We start from the raw sequence: 21,933 nt of genomic DNA on the forward strand, positions 1-21,933 counted from the left end.
TTGTGCTGCTGGATCCGGTTTAAAGCAGTGATGAAGTGATGAAGATGAGAGGTGCTGGAGCCGAAGCACAGCTGGGATGATCTGAAAAAGCTGCCATTGTGCTTTGATGTCAGACTACAATACAGAGAGGAGAGCACATATAGAAAAGAGGTATGTGCTCTGTATATGTGTGTGTGTGTGGTAAGCTGAAGGTTTATGTTAAAATTGGGGCTTGCATTTACAAATCCAACACAAACACAGAGTGCTATTCTACAGGAGATGAAACCACTTCTAGGCACAAACTTTTGTATTGATTTTAGCACAAATGCAGCATGAAAGTTGCTGCCGACGATGCTGTTGATGCTGTTAATTGATGCTATCAAGAACCAAGAACCCCTTCTGCTCCTGAAATCGAAATCAGCCATAAGAGATGTGGACTTTACCTGTTGCGGGCTCTCGTTAAAACCTCTGCACTAAACAGTAAAACGGTACGTTTCTGGTCAGATAAATGCTCACGAAACGTCGGGTTTACAGAAGACACGTTTCCTCTAGAAAACAATGTTAACCAATGCCGCTGCGGGGGAGTCGTCACGGCACACTCACTGTACACAGCAGGCATTACGTGTAATTAATAAAACGATGTCCCGCTGTCATTAATTAAGCTCCCATAATTAATTTTCTATACTGCCCTAATTTCATTATAGGACCGGACTCTACGCAGTAACACGACCAGTGACAGAAAGTCCAAATATCAACAAGCTCAAACTAATCTAACATTTGGGTCATTTTGAACACACTCATCTAAACCTGACTCACAGGAAACGCAGCCAATTAAAACAGATGAGTCGAAACACCACCCCCCTCCCCCACCAAAATGCTCCTTTTTATCAAATGTTAAGCTCAAGGGCAGCAGGAGCTCTCAGACTGTGTCAAATTAAACCAGCCTCGTGTAGCTCGACGAACGCTGACAAAACCGCGGGCAGCTCCTTATTTCTGCCGACCTTCCCCAGTAGATGCTCTGCATATTAACTTAAGGTTGAAAATAATTCAGGAGCCTCATCCATAAAACATGTTATGCCCCCATAAAAAGGCCAGGACAACCACTGAAATCGGATCGATCCTCTCCTCGCTGTCTGGAATTGCAGTGCTGATGTCCCGGCGCATTTATCCCGATGTTACCTCGTCCCCGCTGCAAACAGACCACCGTTAGATCTGTGCCATCTTTGAGGATATACACGTGCTGAATGAAACAAACCTTTTCAAAAACCATTGATTGCTCTAGTCCTCAAGGCTCGCCCATAACTGGCAGTCACCAAAGGAACGATCTCATTAAAGAGGTGCCGAATAAATTTGTGCACAAATGCGCACACACAAAAAAAAGCAAAGAATGGATTATCAATATTTAAACAAACGTTCCCAGTCCGTGCTGCGACGAAACGTGGTGCAGAACCGTGACCAGACGGAGTTGAACAACAAACGCTTCCTATGTGAATAAAGCTCTGAAAGCCTGGCTGCTGGCCCACCCTCGTCTGGGGCCCCACATCCGATTTACCAATACCTGTCATGCAAATGAGCGGCTCAGCGTTCCCCGCGGCTCGGATTGTGCTTGAAACAGTATGAAGGCAGCGGCAAAAAGGCATCGGCGCCTTTGTTGGCAAATTAAAAATAGCTTGCCCGAGGTGCCACTAAAAGCACCCTCCATCTCGTAGCCCCCCCGCCCCAGCATTTACCTGCAATTTTGCTGTGAAAAATAAACATGGAGAGAAAAAATGTCCACAGCTTTTTATAGGGAAGGTCAGCAGAAGTGGGCGAGCTGTGAGAAGTCAGTTTTCATTCCTTTTAACTGTTTGAATGTCATTCATTAATTAAAGGCTATCAAATGTGATATTTCATTCCAAAAATCATTTTGGCACTTCTATCCCAACTCCGTGGACATGGTTCGTCAATAAACCCCACAGACTTCAGTAATTGTTGAATATAGGACACAGCTCGGTAACCATCTAATCTCTGTTTCGTTGAGCTCAAAATAGCCCCAAACCTGTCACATTTGATGGTCGTGCGCTGAACGTTCACTACTCTGTCAGTGTAAGTGAATGCAAATGTGCAAAACTGTTGTTTATAGGGTCGATTTGGCAGCCAGTTATCCCCGTAAACATTTGCAAAAAAAAAAAGAATCTATCTGATATCAAGTGAGGATCGATCTTCATTACGTTAGCACAGAAAGCTAACATAAATAGTCCAGGAACTGAGCAGGTGAAACATGGAACCCAGAGCACAGGAGGCTCCAATGACTGATGACAGCTTTTGTTTTGGGGCTGAGGGCCTTAATATGGTCATTAGAGCTGATGATCACTAATTGATCAATGTATTAAACTGGCAGACAGCAGTATTTCCACTGGGACCCACTGTGTCAAAGCACACCCACACACACTCACGCACACACACAGACACACACAGACACACACAGATTTCCACTGGCATTTGCACATTGTGCTTTGCCAATGTTTGTATTACTGAATGTGAGCGTAAGTAACTACTCAGAGGTGTTGAAAGCAACTATAAAACTAAAAAGGCCCAACTGTCAAACTAAAACCCAGTTTAGACCAAGTTAAATATGTTCACTCTCCTTTGAATCCAAGGTCGGGAGTCTTGATGGATGTTTCCATTATCGCCAAACTTGGCCGCACTGAAAATAATAATGGTTTTCACTTGCCAAGATCTACTGAAGGGGCCTGCTCCCTTTGGACGGTGCATCTTCAGAGGTGGAGAGAAGTGTGACATCTTGTATTTGCATAGAATTAATTAAAAAGGGGGGGGGGGGGGGGGTATTTTTACGGAAAAAGATGAGGACTTCATGCTTCATGCATGAATTTAGAGTGACTATAATGACCCGCAAAAGGAGACCAGTGAAAGTAAAACTTAAACATCAGCTGAGCTGCAAACTATTTTCTGAGGGGGGAGGGGGCACAACCTGCGAGCTGAAGACCTCTCTGGGGAGAAAGCAGCACACGTGAAGCGGACGTGATAGTGGACAAGGCAAGGCTTTCAGGAACTCAGAAGAACAGGCAGCCATTGAAACAGCAGCGAAGTGCACATTCTTGTACGTACCCGGAGATACAGAAATGTTTGAATCCACCGACACCCCCCCCCCCCCCCCCGCTTGCTGCTGACACGACCCGATGTAAAAACTGTTATCCGTGACAACCTGCTTCCTCTTTTCTGTGTCTGAAGGTCTGGATTGTTTGTCGCGTCCTCCAGTGCCGTGCGTGCCCACACGCAGCCACCCGTCAGTATTACTAGCAGCGATCGGGGCTTCTCACCTGTAAAGCGGCTAAGGGGTCAGATCTGTAACGCTCACGTCGGTCGCCATGTTTGTGTGGCTGAATGTTTCTGCCGAGTCTGCAATATTGGATTTCCATTTATCAAATCTGCAAATTACACAATGTGGAATTAACAAGCCTTTGGTATGATGAAGCCTCGATGGTGTTGTCACAGCAACCCTGAACACTGGGGTGGGGGGTAGATCAATGTTTGTGTGTGTGTTGGGGGGGGGGGGGGGGGGGGGGGGGGCACATTACATGTGCTTTAGACAATAGGACCACGTGAACAATTAGCCATGCACTACAAAGAATGATGCCTTGTCTGTTTCTGTTGTGTTTTCGAAGGTTTGTGAAACTGTTGGATGGATTTGCATCGATTTTCACCCCCCCTCCTCCTCCCTCTTTACCCAGCAGGGGGCCCCTCCCATTTTGGCCTGCCACAGCCTGCCTCTGTTGCTTGTTGAGGGGTTAGGCTCCAGGTTTATGGAGAGAGCCAAGATACAATTTTGGTTGTAACAGACACGGTATAAATAAAGTTGAATTGAACAGTGCAGCATTCATTACCATTGCAAAGGCGACAGTCAGACAGTAACATCCATTTCCCTGCTGGGATGAAGAGATTAGCGGGATAGAATATTCCTCCCAATTAGTGTGACCGTTACAATCAGAGAGAGCAAACTCCTGCAGATACACAGACGTGGCACAAGAACTAAAATGAAAGAAAGGAATTAAAAAAACAAAAGAAAACAGGAAGGCAGCTGTTAGGGCGAGGGACAGGGTGTCTGCCTTGTAGGTGGAATCTGTCAGAGTTTATCAAGCATTCCTGGGGAGGAGCAATACTCTTTGTAGCACTCACCACCTGTGCTCGTGTTTTACCTCAGGTCAGTTTCTCTGCGCAGTGCAGAACTCAACCTTCTTCTACAGTCCGACTTCTGCTGAGCAGTAAAGGAAACCACTAAAGGAGTTCGGCCGCCGTCGAGAACATAATGAACCCATGGAGTGATTGTAGGGAAATCTGGAACGGGTGTTTTGCTTCGTTTTCAGGGCTGCTGCAGCATCATCGCGGAAAAGAACACAAACAAAAAAACAAACAAAACCGAAGCAGATAAAAGCAGCAGAGGTCTGCAGCCAACCTGCACTGAAAGAAAAGCAACATTCAGCTGGAGCGGGAGGTTCCGCCTTGCTTTTAGTGGCCTCGGAGAATCACATTAGGCAGCATTTCGCCTGTCAGTCCATCATGATTCAGATGATTCAGTTTAAAAATGAAAATATGGACCTCCCTTTGAATTGACTTAAACCAGCAATAACCCATAAATCTAAGATGATGACGGTGACGGCGGCAATAAAATGGAACATCCTGCCTGCTGACGTTTCTCTACGCATCCTCAGTGCAAATGAAATCTAAGGCTGTGAAATTCGATGTCAAACAGAACATTTGCGAAAGGCTTAAGCAGACAAAGCCACCAAACTGTGTTACAATGAGCTGAAGGGGGATTAAGATGCATGTGAAATGATAAAGACTTATTATGTTTCTATCAAATTATGCATTCTGCATTCTGCAGAAACACAGAAGTCAAGTGGAGCATTTGCTGTATGGCTGAAACTTAAGCAGGGGCCAGAACGTGAGGATCAAGCACAGCTAACCCATCACCTTTATGCTAGAGCTGCATCCTCCAGGCTCAGCTTAGATGTCGGCAGGATATCAGTATAAAAACATGGTGCAGAAAAGCCTGGAACCTTCCTGCATGGATTCATTTGGCTAGCTGCGTTGTATGTAATCTAGAAAAGCAGTAAGTTTTTGATGCTGACATCTCCACAGCTGGCAGATCAGCTCTTGGGAGGTCCATAAGTCTTCAGGAATTGGGCCAGTTTTGTTATTTTGATAACGTCTGCAGAGAAACGGCTCCATCCCCACCTTCCCACCTATGTGAATTTTGCATGTCATGATTGGAGCCCATCTTTAAATGAGTAATCTCTTCATATATGGTGCTTCTTCAGTCCCCTTCACACCTCTTCTTAGTTGTCTGCATGGATACATCTGGATAGCCAATCAGTTCACAGGGACGTTGACACAGCTCTGTAGTGCACAGGGGATTATATAATGGGTCAGAACAGTATAGCCCACTGCTGTGAGGTGTCTTTGGGAATATAAATGAGTGTGACATACTGTAGAAAGACACGGTTCCAGCAGAGATACCACTTTCTGTGGAAAAGACAAACACGGAGAGCTACCGAGTGGAATGTCTTAGCTAATGAGAGAGAACAATGGGTCCCATGCAGGACTCCAGGTACCCCCTCAGAATATGTCAAACACACAATTTCATCGCACGTCAACAATTCCAAGATGTGCGATGCGATGCTGAATCGCTGCTCCATCAGGTTTGTCTCCGGATGGAACATTAGCATCCAGACAGGACTTGATATATTATAATTACGTTCATGTCCATTTTTCCTTCTCAGGCGTCTCATGAAACATCTGCCCATTACAGCGAATCGTAATGAACCCATCATGCTGCCAACATTTGCAGTGAAATCAACCCTCAGTTCATGTTTGAAATCAGCATTTTAGACCAGCCAACCATTAGTTTAATGGGTAGTTCCATATTCTGTTATATACATCAGGAGTTTATCCTAATTGCTGTAGACCAGAATGGCAGGAACATCCTGCTTGGTCTGGAAGGTCATTAGACCAGAACTGTCTCGTGCCCAACAGTGTATAATTTAACTGTTGCAGACTGCTGCTGCTTAATAGCGTTCTGGACATGTAGAGAATGTGAAAAATGAAACAACATTGACACTTCATTGCAACAGTCCATTAACAGGCCTGATATTGAGGGGAAGATAAATAACAAGATGAGCCCAGACAAGGGCACATCTCTCCGGCTTTGTCTCGTCTTCTGAGTGGCTTCGCCAGTGCGAGAACAAGAAATGGGCTGATTCTCATCCTCTGATGGGACATCAGGGTCCCTGCCATCAATCAGATGCTCCACATATCACCTGCCATCACGGCCGTAGTAAAGATAGAACATGTCAGGTGTTCCCCAGACCTTGGTTCAGTGTCCACACTCATACATCACTTTTACCTGAGTGTGATAGATGGGTATTAATGTCCGTCGGAGTACTGACCACTTAGCTCTCGTCTGCTATTTGCCTTATTGCCAAAGAAATGTGCTGACATGCTTGACTGTCTTATCTGCGAGCAGCAAAAGGTCTGCATTTATCCAGGAGAACATCTTCGATCTGATGGGTCTTAATTTGACTTTGATGACCTGCTAACATTTCCTAAATTCTCTTCATTAAGTTGACATTTTGTCGGTTCTTCACGCTCAACGCCTCAGAGTTCTATCACCTGCATCCTCGCCACGGCCTTATTGGAAGCAGCTTTAATGCAGTTTCAGGCCGCGCAGAATATTTGTACAGTACTTAAAACACTATAGAAACAACAACCCCACTGTTGTTCACTTGATGACTGTAAACTCCCCCTCAATGAACTTCTGCTTGCTACAATACTCAGTGCTCTTCATTAGTCATCATCCAAAGTGACCTTAATTCTGTTAATGCTGCTCACCATCTCATCAAATGTGCATAGTGCCAACACTATCAGCAACAAAGCTGACTTTAAGGAATAGTTCAACCCAAAATAAAAGTTAACTTCTGATCCCTGTGTCGATGGAAGTGAGTGAAGAAGAAGCAGAATAAATTCTGTGTTTCCAGAAACGAGAGCTGCAGCCTTGTCCAATATTTCTGGATAAAACTGCTTCTAAAATTCACAAGACTTAGAAATATACACATAGTAGTCATTTAAATCAATATGGTCTTTTCCCCCACTAGCCTGGGCCTCATTTACACTCTCATTAGCTCATGATCTTCGCAGCATTTGAAGTGATCACTGCATAGTCTGGGTATTTATTTTAAAGTGATGAATAGATAATGAATAAAATGTGCATCTTTGGAGTGAGCTACCTACTGTGTAATCCCTTTCCTTCTACTAGGCCACTTATATGTGTGTTTGTGAGTGTGTGTGTGTTCCTATTATATTTTAAGTACCAAAGCACCCATTCAACTAGCAAAGTGAGGACATTTTTCCTGGTCCTGGCAATTTTAAATGACATGGTTTTAAGGTTGAGGTTAGATTTGGGTTTAGGTCAGGGTTAGGGTTGCCATTAACTGGGATGATTAAGGTTAACATATGGAGCTGAGTGATACATGATGTGTTTCTGGGTTTTAGAGTTGGGCATCCAATGAAGCACGACTTTTGTGAAGCAGGAAGCTGATCCAAGCACGCCCAACAGTCTTCTGACTCATGGCTAGTTTGCAACAGGAACACGCACAAAAGAGAAGCCTTTCAGATGAGAGGTGAAAACTCTTCTGACAAGATAATTGGACTGCAGTTGGCCTCTCCTTAAGTTCACAACAGGAGTGGTTTATATTCATTCTACCTGGAGGGGACCAAATCTGAGTTTGGAATCGATGTCTTTGAGTGTTTATTTGTGGGGGAAATGGCTGCTGAGAAGGAGCTCTAATGCAGAAGAGGAAACCAACAAGGGAAAGCACTCCCTGATCAACCAAGCACTGATTTGTATGCAATTATTAGATCTTGAACTACAGCTAGAGTCAAACACAAACATGTGATTAAGAGGTGATGGGCAGTCTAAAACCAGGCGAAACACATAGATACTCTCGCTCATTTACACAATGAGAAGGCTTCTGCCGGGATCAGAAGCTATTGATCAAGCCACGGCTGGGATTGGAGCTGCAGCCATTAATAATGTGAAAGACAGCCATGCAGCCTCCGTGTAATTGGAATGCAAGGTTTCTCTCTCAGGTAATAGCCATACAAAGAGCAGTTGAGTTCAGCACATGCAATAGAGCGGCCCCGCCGAATAATTTAAACCATAAATCACACATCTGTGCTTGCTGTTCACCTTGAGGCTTGTCTTTGACACTTAGCTAGAAATAGCACCGAGTCCATACTCTAGCTCTTTAAGACGTTTCGAGAAGACTTCAAGGAGAAAATAAAGCAACATTAGCAATTATGTTGTGATGAATGGGGCCAGTTCTCTGAGCTGTTGCCAATCCTACAAAAAAAACCCCAAAAACCTTTATTTGAATTTATGCAAACATTTGTCACCTTAAATGTTTAGCAGTTTTGCGAGAATCCGAAAACAGAAATGGAAAAAAGATTGGAATCCAAACATTACCCTGATGCATTAGAGCTATTACCCATGGAGATTTCACACGCATTTGCATAAATATGCAATCTATTTTAAACTTTGTATAAAATTCAACGTGCTGAAATGCAGAGGCTCAGCATAATCCGGCAGACACTCGATTCAGTACCATACATATTATTATAAATGCTCTTATATTGAACCAATGCCGTTGTCTGACTGCATTTTAAACAGGCAGATTATATCTAGACCCATGGTCACCAGTCAGATATGTAGGCGTGATGTGTAGCTGCAGGCAAGGCCACTTCCTTGTACGGCTCAGAAGGATATTGCTGATGGTGTCTGTCTCTGAAATACATTAGTCTTGCAAGAAATATTTTGATCTTATCGGGCTGAGCAACTACTGTGCATCAAAAAAAAAAGGCCTGGCGCTGCTGTTGCGGATTTCACAGATTTCAGATCCATTTTCATTCCCATTTCCAGGAGACATATTTATATTTGATAAGGCAACATAAATAAATTAATTGATAGCTTCCCCAGGACCTTTACCACTGTACCACACCTCCTTCCATTGGTAGATAAGAATCAGTGTTTCTTCAGGAGGGGATAGGGGGTGTGGGGGGTGTGGGGGGGTGGCTGTGATCAGCTGCGGGCACTGCTGTGAGTCTCTGGGGTAAACGTTTGGAGGGCCTTCTTGTGTGGCCGGTAAGATCCCACTTAGTGTGAAGGATGGCAGCTGTGAAGGTGCCTCTGGCGAGTGGGAGTCCAGCCCCGGCCTCATGCAGCACGCAGCACCAGCTGCTCAGGCCGCGGAGCACCCGAGTGAGCGTGACAGACTGGCTGAGGTGAGTCTAGCAACAGCGACAGCCCGGCAAGTCCGGCGGCGGCTGCCGAAATTGGAGGCAAACCTGAAATCTCGCCGCATCGGGCTCGTGGATCTCCGCCGGGGAGGATTTTGAAGGCTGCGGAGGCGCTGCAGTGCTGAAAGAACGTGGCGAAGGCGACTCCGACCCACCTGCTGGTGCAGCCAGAAATCACCCCAGTGGAGATTAGCGCAGCTACGAGTGTGACTGTGTGCCGCTGGCACGGACAAGCCTGATTGGGGCATTACGCATGTGGCTCTGTCTCCAGCAGCAGTGGAGTGTGTTCTTGATAAGCTCCAGTACTCCTGTAATCTGGACACACACTGGTAAGTGTGTTCCAGCTCGCAGATGCAGACAACAACACACTCATGGTGGTACAAGCAGAGGTAAACGTGACCTAAGTAGAAGACGGGTGTGCTTGGGTTTTCCGGGGTCTGTCGACATGGAAACATCAACACGGACCTGGATGATCTACTTAACTACGCCAACTGTTGTATTTGCAGTGAAGACTTGCCATCGACATGCCTGTTACGACTAAATGAGCTTTTGTTGTTCAAAATGATGCTGGCACGGAATCAAGCACTCCCGGGAGCCAATGGGATCCAGAGGAAGTACAAACCTATTCTGGTCGTGACTGCAGTGCTTGGATCCAAAAGGCATTGGTGTTTAAAGAGAATACTAACTCAGATCTTAACTTGAGGATGGTGTCCAGTGTTGTTGCTGGCGTCGTCCTCGCCACGTCAGCGTTATCTCCAACCTGACGGTATGGATTTTGTGGGATGAACAGGTTGACTGAGCCTTCAGATTGATCCCGGCAGCAAAAGTTAGCTTTAAACTATAACTTTCTAATAAATCTAAATAATGTGTAAAAGGGAGGGAATGTCCTAAAATCAAGGATCCGAGAAACCACAAGGCTGCTTTATTTACTCCCGTTACAGTCGGTGCAGTGTAAAGCAATAATCAATTAAGAAAATAACTCAGCAGTAACGATGAGGTCGTGAGAATGAACTTTCCCACATCAAATATTCTGTTGCATCTGCAGAATAGTTCATTAGTTGGATCCAATGAAATTATCTGAATTGATTTGAATACTTTATACAGCGTGCAGACTGGATGTCTAATCAAAACCAATATTCACAATGTACACTTATTTAAAAAACAAACACAAAATGCAAATATGAGAAATTATGAAATGTAACATGACGCTTTTAGTTAAAAACCTCCTAAACCAGGTGCCTAAAGAGCCCTGTGTAGCTAGGAAAACACACATTTATGATATTTCTTGTAACCAAAGTCTGTCCAATTTGGCAAAATGGAAAGGAAACAAGGCAAACTGGTTCTTTTCTATCAAGTGATGCAAACAAATATGGTTAATCAACACAGAAAATGACAACAGGAGTGGCTGAGGTCATTTCAAATGGGCAAATATTGCAGAATAAGAGAAATTCTGCAATTGTGTCTAAAATACGGCAGCTGGCGCAGCTGCCGTATTTGCTGTGCCAAAAGTTGAATGGTGTTTCCATCAGCCTTCTCTTCTCTCGTGCAATCAGAACTTACATTCATACACAGCTGAAACTAAACTGCAGCAGTAAAAATAATGTTACGGCGCCGCAATTAAACTATCGGCCATGTTCAAAACCACAGCCTAAAGTCTTAACCTGTGCAGGAACGATCGACCCTCAGAGTAAATGTTTTCTCTCATCTATCTAAAAGCTAAGTTAGCAACATTACTGCTGATTCTCCCTCAGTAGACATCAGAGCCTCGCCTCTGACAAACGGAGGCTGATGGTGCCAACAAAGTGTTGACAGGCTTCTCACTTCCCACCGCACAGCTCAGAGTGAATTTAATGTTTTCTTGTCAGTTCAAAGATGTGATTATATGACAGCTGTGTGAATATTTTAAAGGAGTGCCGCTCTGCTGGGATCTATACCTCAAAAGCAACGTTTCAATTGGACTACAATGCCGTGCCATGACATTCAGTCATAAAACAACAATGGCTTCCTCATAGTTTGGATCCTGTTCTTTCTCTCCTCATCCATAATTGAAAAACTCGCAGACGTACTTCTTGGAAACCCACTCAGCTGAGCACTGAGCGCGCTTCCTTTCAGCGTAGCGTCTGCACCTTGGTAACAGTCCTCCGCAGACAGGCGGCAAGCATCTGAGTTCACTTTTGCGGCCACGGTACGGCCCTCTGCGAACGTCCATGAGGACCGAGAAAAGAATAACAGGAGGTCCTTAAAGGTGAGACGGTGCAGACAGTTAGCCTAGCACACTGCATCACCCTGGATCAATAAAGATCTCTGCTCTGCAGGATTCCCTGTCAGGTGACACAGAAGAGACATTATTATATTCGCAGATTCCCATTCTTATTTTTCCTTTGGGTCCAGACATGTTGCAAACGTAAATGGAGCGTTTGGTGAAGGCTGCACCGTGGGGAGCGTGGTGTCAACACAAACAGCGACGCTGAGCAAATTGATTAATTAGTCAGTCAAAAGTAATGAATTGACAAGAGGGTCGCGCTCCCCGGGGTCACCGTACACAGAGACGGAGCCTCGGCAACAGCCTGCAAGTCATCCTGTCCCCCCATAAAACGTGCTCTCTGTCTTGGCACGAAGTCAGACTCCTTCATGCAGAGACGTTCGCTAGACTGTTTGAGATGTTCCTCGATACCTTACTGGGGTAGTGGTCTGTATTCACGCGGCGTTGCTTTCTTTTTTCCGTCAGTCAGGTCCAGGTCATCATATTTCCTGTTTTTGCATGCTGCCATCAGAGCAACAAGCTGACAGAACATGCGCAGATGAGGTGTTTTCCCATCTGTAACGTTTCTGATGAGTGTTGCGCTCTTGTGGTTCATCTTCATTCATTCCATTGAGATGTATAGAAAAGGATTCCTGCCGACTCGCGCTCATGTGAATGCGTCATGTTCAGACCTTTAGAACCGCTCTGACGCGTTCGGTTCCAAGGCGAGCTGAAAAACAGCACCTCCCCCTTGCTTTGGCGATCTTTTTTCTTTTCTAGTCTTCTCGATATGTGCTAATCTTTGAAGGACCTGACCCCAGAGCGTTGTTGCGTTTGAGATCCTGGTGACCCGGTTCGCTCCTCAGACAGGAGCCTCCTGACAATCTCATCTTCAGGGTTAAAGACTAAAGGTGACAATGCTGTTGCTGTCAGGACGCAGCGCCTGAGAACAAGCTGCTTCCAGCACAGTGACATCTGAGGTCGGCCCTCTATAATCTCTGACGTTGATCCTTCTAGCAACCCGCGCTGCCTCATCAGCGGAATATTTCGCAGTTACCCTCAGTTTGCCAACGCAGGAAATAAGATGCCCATTGTTCCTGAGTGGACGTGTTTGTGCTATAATTTAGATGGAAATATCCCTCCGTGCATATAAGGGATGTATTTCGATAGCCGTCATGACGCCTCCGCCGCTTTTCAACGTGCCAGCAGAAGACTGATGTAAACTAAGCTGGGTGGAAGCAACGCGTCTGTACCAGCTGTAACAAAGAGTAGGCTGAGGCAGCACGCCGTTAGCCAAGCCCTCCGCAAATTAAAACGCCCACGATGGTGTCATTATGACACCCTGCAATTTTAAAAAGAAAAAAAAAAAGCAATGAACGGAATGATACCACAGACTGAGAAGTGGCGCTAAAGCTGCAACGGGCACATTTTAATAATTTAATTATTGATTTCTCTCAGTTCTCGGAAAAAAGAAAACATCGGTTTGAATGCAGTGATGATGATCAGACTCGATCAATTTTAATTAATTTTACTAGATGAAATGGTGAAGATCTGGGAAACACCTGCTAAAACAGCAAAAATGAGGAAACTGGGTCTCTTTCTTGTTTCGGCCAGCTGCAGAACAGCTACGTGCAGCCTGCTGTGGTTCTGGAACAAAGGTGATCCACACTGAACTGCTGTCTACGAGGTGTTTAACACCATCTCAGGTGAATGTCAGCCATGGAGAGACAAAGCCAGACACAGTTCCATATTTACAGGAGCTCATGCAACTAGGGAAGCAGATAATTGTTTATTCCAGTGTGCCTGCAGCCTCAGGAGCACAAAAGGGAACAGCCGGCCGCTCACAAACCTGAGAGTTTGCTGCAGATTCAGAAAATTCAGAAAATTCTGAAATGATTTGGGTCAGAAACAAAAGGTGGCCAGTAGTTTTCTTCTGTTTTATAGGGCATCTTCCTGAGTTCCCTGCCAACATTAATCCCAAATTTGATATTTAGGCCTTTCGTTGCCTGCAGATCAGATAGAATTGGACAAACTGTTTGCGACAGTTTCTGGCCTTAATTAAATCAAAAAACATTTCCGAGCGTATGTTCTTCAGCGTGGTTTCATTTTGCTTCTGGAAGATTCTGACATTTCAGGGTTTGACTCAATGTCAAAAAAGGTCGCAGTCATCCCTGAGAGACACACGTTTGAGGGCAGCTGCTTATTCTCTTCATTTATTTATTCTAAACTGGCTTTTTGAACAGAACGGGACTAATTGGATCTTCATCCTTTTCTGCACAACAGATATTAATGCCAAATGTCCCAAACTGCCACTAAAAAAGGAAAATCTCTATTTAAATATCAGCGTCTCTCTGACTGTTTTCTAGCTCAACAGCTGAACTGATAAACTGTGACAAACAGCTTCACTGTCTTGGGTCGTGCACGTGGATTCATGCACGTCTGGGTTCGACCACTGCACAGGTTGGTGGTCTGGAGGTTTCAGCCTTCAGGTTAATGCTGATCTCTTCCTGCAGAACAAGCCAGCGTCGGCGTTAGTAGGTAGTTGGAGGTAAAACTACTCGTGCATGCGTCTTCATCGGCCCGCTCCACTGCCTACAGGATCGTAGCTTAACGAGACAGGAAAGCTCAGGTGAGCAACCCGATTGGAAGCCGGGAGAAATTCCCGGGGATGCAAAAGCACGCCACATCCTTGATAAATATTTAACTCCCGCAGGTTGTTGTTTGCGGCTGTTACATGCGGTCGGTGGGGGTTAGCATCCAGACATCTTCACCCTGCTTTGTTCCTGTTTCTCCAGCCTTCTGAAGCCGAGCGGTAAAATTGCCTTGAAAGCCCTTTGGTCATGATTGACATGAGTTTGTCTGAGGCTTCAATCTACTCCAAGGGCCCTCCTGATTATGTCCTGCCAGCTGTTATAATCATCATCAGACGTTAGCGTCATGGTCCAGTCCCACCTACTCATGGTGGATCTCGACTATTCTCCCCAGAGGAAACCAAACCACCACAATGCTGCTTGTAATTAAGCTTTTACTGATGCTTTTAAAAGCTCTTGCTCTCAATTTCCGGCATATCATCCCTGCTAACTAAATGCTGTTATTGAGTATTTAAATGGATCCAAACCAGACAGATGTTTTCCCTCGTGAGGATAAAAATAAGAGCGTAAAATGTAGTACTCAAAGAATATATACAATGCAAACTTTGAAGTATTTTTTCATGGTGTAAAGCTGCGTGATGTCTTCAGTCTAAATGACCTTTCTGCAGACATTTGCGTAAACATTGCCAAGTTTTTAATTAAGTTGTGCGTCTCTTTTCTTCTTCTTCCACTTTAGCTCTCAGTGGATGCTTCAGAGTTGCTCGATACAACACTCATCTGTCTGTGATGCAGAGCTTGTTGCTTGTTCATGCTTTCAGCTGCTCAGTAAAGCCATACATCAGTCAGTACTATTGCCTTTTTGCACATATTGCGGGTTTCACCACTGTTTAAACATCAGCTTGTGATCATGTTGGCTGCTGAAAAAAGCCCTCACAGCTCCTGCTCTATTATACATCTGTCCTCTATCCTCATCTAATATCTGCAGAGCCTCGGCTCCCAGAACATCATGCAGAAAATGACTCAAACTTTGAAATCTGTCTTTGATTCTCTCAGCGCTTCCTTTGTCAATAAATGTGAAACAGCACGTTTGCATGGTCACAAAGGAAAAAGAGGGATGACTTGATTGACTGATGACTTGATCTTAATTGACTTGCGCTGTGCTGCAAAACGTAGCCGACTACAATCATTGATGAGGACATTTTACAATAGCTTCTGCCAGCTGGGTGAAATTACAGTGGGGCGTCAAATTCTCGGAGATTAGCTGGATTTATGTTAGCTGTTTTCAACTGGATTGCAAAGTCCTTGCAAGGCTGATTAGTATCTTCTAAACTGCTGTAGCTTTTCTGGTGTATATGTGTATGTGTGTGTGTGTGTGGGGGGGGGGGGGGGGGGGGGCGTCTGTGCTGACTGCAGATGTAAACAGTAACACTTTTACTTTGCCTACAAAATCATTATCAAAGCGCATTGTCCCCATTAGCATTCATTTATATGCAAACATTTGCTTCCTATAAAGAAAGGAAACCCCTTTCTTTCACCGCTGTGTCAGACATTATCCTTATTTATCATAAACTCACAAAATACTGCGCGTTTTACTGCATCATGCCTCGCTGTGCCTCCAGGAACGATATGGAAATGCTAATCTCTGCAACAATCTGCCGCCGTCTCTGCTACATGTTTTGTGTGACTGCTTCAGTGTGCAGATGCCAAAGAATGGCAATTACCCAACAGCCTCTCTGATCGGGCCTCGCCGAGATGAAGCTGAATAAAGTCACAGAAGCACGACGTGTCCATCTGCAACTCTTGGGGAGATAACACCTTCCTCTCTCAACCAAATCTGCCCGCCACTTCCCCAATAATAAATCTGCTGGTTGCTGTAAACAGGAGAAGAAAAGTCACTTGCTTTTGGTCGCACTCATGAGTCTTTTGCAGGAAGGGGGGGGTTGGGGGTGAGGTATCAGCGCGGGACTGCGGATCAATTTGTGTTTTACACCGAGAGAAGGGCTACACGTGTGAACACAATGAAAAATACTGCAGGCAAAAGGACAAAGAGAAAAACAGGGAGAAAACCAATCCCTCCTGATGTGAAGTCAGTGGACGTTTGTTCACCTTCACACGTGTTTGTACTGTCGAGCTTCATCATCGCTGTCTTCGCAAATCCAGGTCTTTCTCACCCCACCGTGCAAACAGCTACATCAGAAGTAATCAGTGATTCAACTATAAAACCAAAAAAAACAGCTCAGAGGTGATTTAAGACCCTGTTTCTTCTCTGGCTACAAACAGGCATCAGTGGAACAGCAGCTCCCACAGTTTGTCTCATTGTGGAGTCAGTGTTGACCCAATTTACTGTGATTTACTTTTGGGAGGGAGTTGGGAGGATTTCTGGAATGTGTGAATTATTGAAGGTGTTGGAACTGATTTATGTATACATTAAAAAAAGAAAGAAACATCATTGCGGTGTGTCTGTACGCATGCTTATTCATCTCAGCCATGCTGGGCAGAGCGCAGAGGAAGGGCAGGGGAGAGATCTCCTGGAAACGATGCAGGCTTACATCTTGCCTCAGCGACACAGAATAAAATGATAACGAAGATCACTCGAAACCAACATCTGGAATCTTCTCTTTCCATCTCGTCAGTATCAGATTTACTCTCCATCATTTGCACCACAGCCTGATTTTCATGCCAGTGTTGGTGTTTGGCGAGGAGAGGGTGCATGTGCGCAGACCCCTTCCCTCTTATGTTGTTTTTTTTCTATTTTCAAGGTTAACTTACAGCCTCAGCTCAACAGTGTTGTCACTGGTTGCAGACGCTGGGCTCTGACAGCACTGTCAGACCGGGGTTACGCTGCGGTTTATCACCAACACGTTGCGCGCTGTAATTGCCCATTAACGGTGGAAAGTATCCAACCTGGTGTCGGAGACGCGGTGTCGCATTGTGCGGTCGTGCCAGAGCCCCCCGACAGCCAGTCAGTCAGCAGCAACCCCGCACAAGTAAAAGGCATGCGATGTGAGAAAAAGCATGAGTTGCTTTAACAACACTTCCCTCGTGGGGAAAGCGGATCGCGGCAGGCATGACGCGCAGGAACACGCAGCGCACCGCATCCTCCTGCACATCAAGCGCCGTCACCTCTAGAGCAGGCGAGGGGGAAACCTGTTAAACCATCAATTACTCTGCGGTGGCTCCACAAACAGCAGTTGTTGCATGTGAATGAGAAACTGCCCGTGGACGCGTTCGCGACCGTCCGAGGCTGTTATCCTGACGGCGACATGTGCGGACCCTCTCAGATCATGAGCCACGCCAGAGGTAATGATTAATCCCAATGAAAAAGAGAATGAGCTCACCAACAGCAGCGGTGGCGGCAGTACCTTCTCTTCCTTGTCTCCTTTTCCTGGAGTTGATGAGGTTCCGACGTATGCTTCGGATGACTTCTCCCTCTGCGTTGATTGTCCGCCGGGTTTGGATCTTTCCCCCCCACCGCCCCCCCCTCTGTCTCTCTCAGCGGTGAAATAATCAGCGTCCTCTCTTCAAACTAACCTTCCCGCCCCCTCCTTCTACCCATCTCAGATGAGAGCTGACCAAGAGGGACAATCCCCGAACCCGAGGGCTGCCTCACAGGTGCAGCAGTGCCCACATGGACCGACTGGAGACGTTTCTTTTTGGATTAATTTTGCGGGAAGGCTGACTATGGACCGAGCTGCCTTAGTGATGCTCTTTCTCTTTTCCCCTTCTTCAACACAACTACCACCAACACCACACCTCCTTACTGCACAACAACCTCTCAGGCGAGAGAGAGGAAAAAAAGCAGATCGCGGGGCCACTTATTCTGCGCGCTTTGAGCACTGACGCAGGTGTCCGGGGTCCAACCGCGGCTGGCGGAGACGCAGAGGCTGTGAGCCGCCGCTGACAGTGATCTAGGAGCCTCATCTGAGTCACTGCAGCACCGGGAAATGGGAGCGCATCAGTCCCACTCAGTGACCTTGGGGTGGTCTCACCAGTGAGCACGGCTGGGGGGGCAAAGGGGAGGAAACAAATGAGACGTCTCACCCTCATCGCGAAGAGCGCGCACAAGGTGCCCTTGCGCAAGGCAGCTCTGGTGTCAGACAATCCGTCAGGTTGCGCACCTGCTGTGCGTTCTGGACGAGTCAAATGACACACCATTCACACCATGGCCTGTTTGTTTCTGCCAGTTGCTGCTTTCTTTTCTTAGAAACCTTTAAGAACACGTGAGACACTTTGTTCCCGGGAAAAAATGCCCCCCATTATTTATTCAAATGAAAAGAAACCAGTCTCCAACATCAGCCCAAGGTCGACACTGTCATCTGTCACCACTGTGTTGAGTCCATTCCTAAGAAAACCCTCATATAAGTTCCACTCCTCTGCTGAACCATACATGAAACCCAGGAGGTCGTGGCAGATATTAAGATACAGTAATTACAGAACTAACGAACACTTTGCATCCACGAGTAACAGATGAGCGCCATGTTCAGATAACCCCCCCACAGGCGCCTGGACCTCGTTAGAGCAGCAGTCACTTCTGTTGATTGAATTTGGCAGGATAAACAGATTAAAGGAAAGGTTCTCTGCTTTTCCAGTATTTACAGTCCACACACAACAGCATGCAGCTGTCTGCGCACAAATCCCTCCGCCTTTCACCTTGACTTCACAGGTGTAGCAGAGCAGCATTCGGCCAGGAAACCTGTTGAAAGTGCTCCTCAGGCTGTCTGGGTATTTCTGCTGCATCGGCACTGTAAGAGTCTTTTTAAAGGTTTGCTAAAGGGGCCGAGGAGCTTTTATCTATTTATCATGTTCATTTACTGCCATGCAACCTCTAATCTTTGCCGTGTGCGCTTTACAAAAGTAAATCTGTTATTTTAATTCAGTTTGATCTTATGCAATATATGCTCAGATCTAGTTATCATTTGAGATGATTTTTATTCTTTAGACGTGATTAAGTTTTGAGTCCAGCACAATTTGCTCCCATTCTAAATGCATCACTTGCCTTCTAGTTCATCTTCCCTTAATCATTCCTTTGCCGCTAATAATGATAAACTCTGACTTTCAGATATGTGTGGCTCTCTGCTGCTTTATTAAGCAGCCCCAGCTTGTTGACAAAGATGCTTTTGCTTGTGGAAAACCGTCCAAACGCAAAAAACTACAGAGAAATATTCCCGTTCTGCAGAATTTTGCAGGACTTTTTTTTTGGAAAAGCTTTTAGCTAAATTATTCTCCTGCATAAACCAGATTGTTTTTGCACCTCTGACGTTTTGAGTTGGGTCTCCTGAAGCCTGCAGGTTCAGTCATCCCTGTTCTTCTCACTCGATCCCATCTGGGGGTCCAAATGAGCGGAACACCGCCGGCCACGGTCACATTATTATCACAGGACAATGACCTCATTCTTTCTTCTTCACTCCTCACCTAATGATTGTGATCTTCTCGGCATTTGTCATTCCAGGAAATGAGCCCGCTGTTTTCCCAGCATTCATTATAGCACATCGAAAACTCATCTGAGGGTCGGCGTCCCGGCTGAGCCACAGGTGTGAGCGTTGTCAGGCTGACAAATAAACAAATAAACACAGGATGATATGTAGACTCTTGGGTTTTTTTCCTCAAATGAAGATAAAGTAGCATGTCAGAGGCGGCGAAGATGGCTACGTTGAGCCCGCACATGAGAATAATCATTTTTTAAGCAGCCTCAGTGACGCTGCTTTGGTCATTGAATCAAAAATCAAATATGCAACCACCTATTAAACTCAGTGTAAATGAGATGTTAGAAGAAAAGAAGAATCAGAACATTGATGATTGCTATTATTCCTGTATTCCTGTATTATGGATGGATGGATGGATGGATGGATGGATGGAGGGTGGATGGATGGATGGATGGATGGATGGATGGATGATGGATGGATGGATGGGTGGATGGAGGGTGGATGGATGGATGGATGGATGGATGGATGGAGGGTGGATGGATGGAAGGGTGGATGGATGGGTGGATGGATGGATGGATGGACGGACGGACGGATGGATGGATGGAAGCAGGTCGGGTATGTGCCTTTACCAAAGCCTACCTGCAGGGGGCAGTGTATCTCTCTCTGACTCCAGTCCTCAAACTCGTCCATCTTTAGGTCCAGTTTATCAGTATAAAGTAGTGGTTTAGAAATGTGCTCTAAACAAGTGAGCTCAGGTCAAATCTTGACGTTACCGCCCAATATTCTGGCACGCTGAACCTTAGTGAGTGAGATAAGATATTTAGTCATTTTATAGGAGCGCAAATGAGTCGAACAGAATATTCCAGAAACCTCAGACACACGAAAAAAAGCAAACTCCAGAGACAAAAGTTTCATTTGAGCCTATTGTTCCGAGAGAAAGTGCAAAAAGTGAGTACTGCGAATCATCAGCTGCTGTGTAATTAATCACAAAATGCTTTGGGATTCAGCTCATAAAAGCTGTCATGGTCCAAAAGCGAAGCTTGATGCTAATTGCTTTGAAAAATGTTGCTGCTTGTTAACGAGACTTCCATCCATCCATCAATCTGTCCACGGTCTGGAACGCTCCTCTTGTCTCCTACAGCTTTCCTTCCTGCGGTAAAGACAGCAGCGACCCGAGGTTGTAAAAGTCATGCGTAAATCAGCATTACAGTCAGTGTCCTCTGTGTCCTCATCCTCAAACTCTAATATCACTTCAGCAGTTTCTCATGTTTAAATGTATCACTTTCTGCACGGACGTCTTCTTCCGTTTCCAGCAGCATTCCCATTTCAGGCCGTTTCCCTCAGAATCGTCCCTGCTGGGACACCTAACCCTCTTCCACATGAGGAGCAGAGCTACTCGCGCTTCTCTTCTCTCCACACTTGGGTGTTTAATCAGTCCTTGATGAGACGGCTGAAACAAAGGCCACAAACGTATTTAAGATGAGCGCCGTCCGCAGGCGCCCCCAGACGTGGGCGAGCAGCCCCCAGAGATGGCTCATCCCTGTGTGTTGCAGGCGGCCCAACGCAGAGATTTACATTTGTTCTCAAAAACAGATCTCTGGAGGTTGCACTTGTGTTGTTCGACGGCTCTGTCTGGAGCTCCCAGTTGTGCCTGCGTGCTGCTAATTTCACAACGGACCATTTCTTTCATGGCGAAAACACTGCCACCTCCTCCGTGTACGCAACAGAAGCGCCGTAGCGTTATCCTAGAAAGATTCAATTAATGATTCATGAATAAAGTGGTAATTCAGGCCACGGTGTTGATAATGCTTTAAACTAGTTGTTACGTGAGGCAAACTTACTTTAGCAACTTCCATCTGGACGCTGTGGACGACCTGAAAATCTCACCAGCAGAACACAAGCTTCACTTGACACGACTGCACGAGCCCAAAGGGTCGATACGGTATCAGATCACTCGGGGGTTGATCACACCTGACTGAAGACAACAACGCTGTCAGCTGCACCATCGAGGCGTTTAGTAACGGACGCCGCATTCTGATGGAAGAGCATCGTGGTAACAGTGTTCCCAGCACATGTTGGGAACAATGCATTCAAACTGACCCTTTAGTGTCCCAGATAGTAAAGAATATTTGGATAATAAAAGGGAAATAGAAAGATAGAGTCAGTAAAACACATTTTATTGAGCCGTTCACACATCAGCGTTAAGTAAAATCAGCAGAAATATCGTGTTTTTGCCATTTTTCTCTCAGTAAAGTAGATCCAGGGGTGCACGTTCGCCCTGCAGATGAAGATGAGGGTTAGTTTTAGGATTTAAAAAAAAAAAGTTTTGTAAAAAGTTGACATCCCC

General features: G+C 45.6%; 1 protein-coding gene across 7 annotated transcripts in view; it reads right to left on the reverse strand.

Moving 5' to 3' along the window:
* Positions 1 to 18,122, reverse strand: part of gabra3 (gamma-aminobutyric acid type A receptor subunit alpha3) — a 57,488-nt gene extending 39,366 nt beyond the window's left edge. For 2 of the 7 annotated variants that reach the window (XM_029848702.1, XM_029848701.1), the window contains exons 1-2: positions 1,235 to 1,488; positions 423 to 1,168 (exon numbers count right to left, since the gene is read on the reverse strand). In XM_029848702.1, coding sequence (XP_029704562.1) covers positions 423 to 598 — 176 coding nt within the window. In that variant the 5' untranslated portion in view covers positions 599 to 1,168; positions 1,235 to 1,488. Of the gene's footprint in view, positions 1 to 422; positions 1,169 to 1,234; positions 1,489 to 17,501 lie in introns of those variants that run through there. The other 5 variants (XM_029848703.1, XM_029848706.1, XM_029848705.1 and 2 more) reach the window with 5 other exon arrangements.
* Between the last annotated feature and the right edge of the window lie 3,811 nt (positions 18,123 to 21,933).

Source organism: Takifugu rubripes, chromosome 15 (genome assembly GCF_901000725.2).
Source record: "Takifugu rubripes chromosome 15, fTakRub1.2, whole genome shotgun sequence".
Lineage (NCBI taxonomy): Eukaryota > Metazoa > Chordata > Actinopteri > Tetraodontiformes > Tetraodontidae > Takifugu > Takifugu rubripes.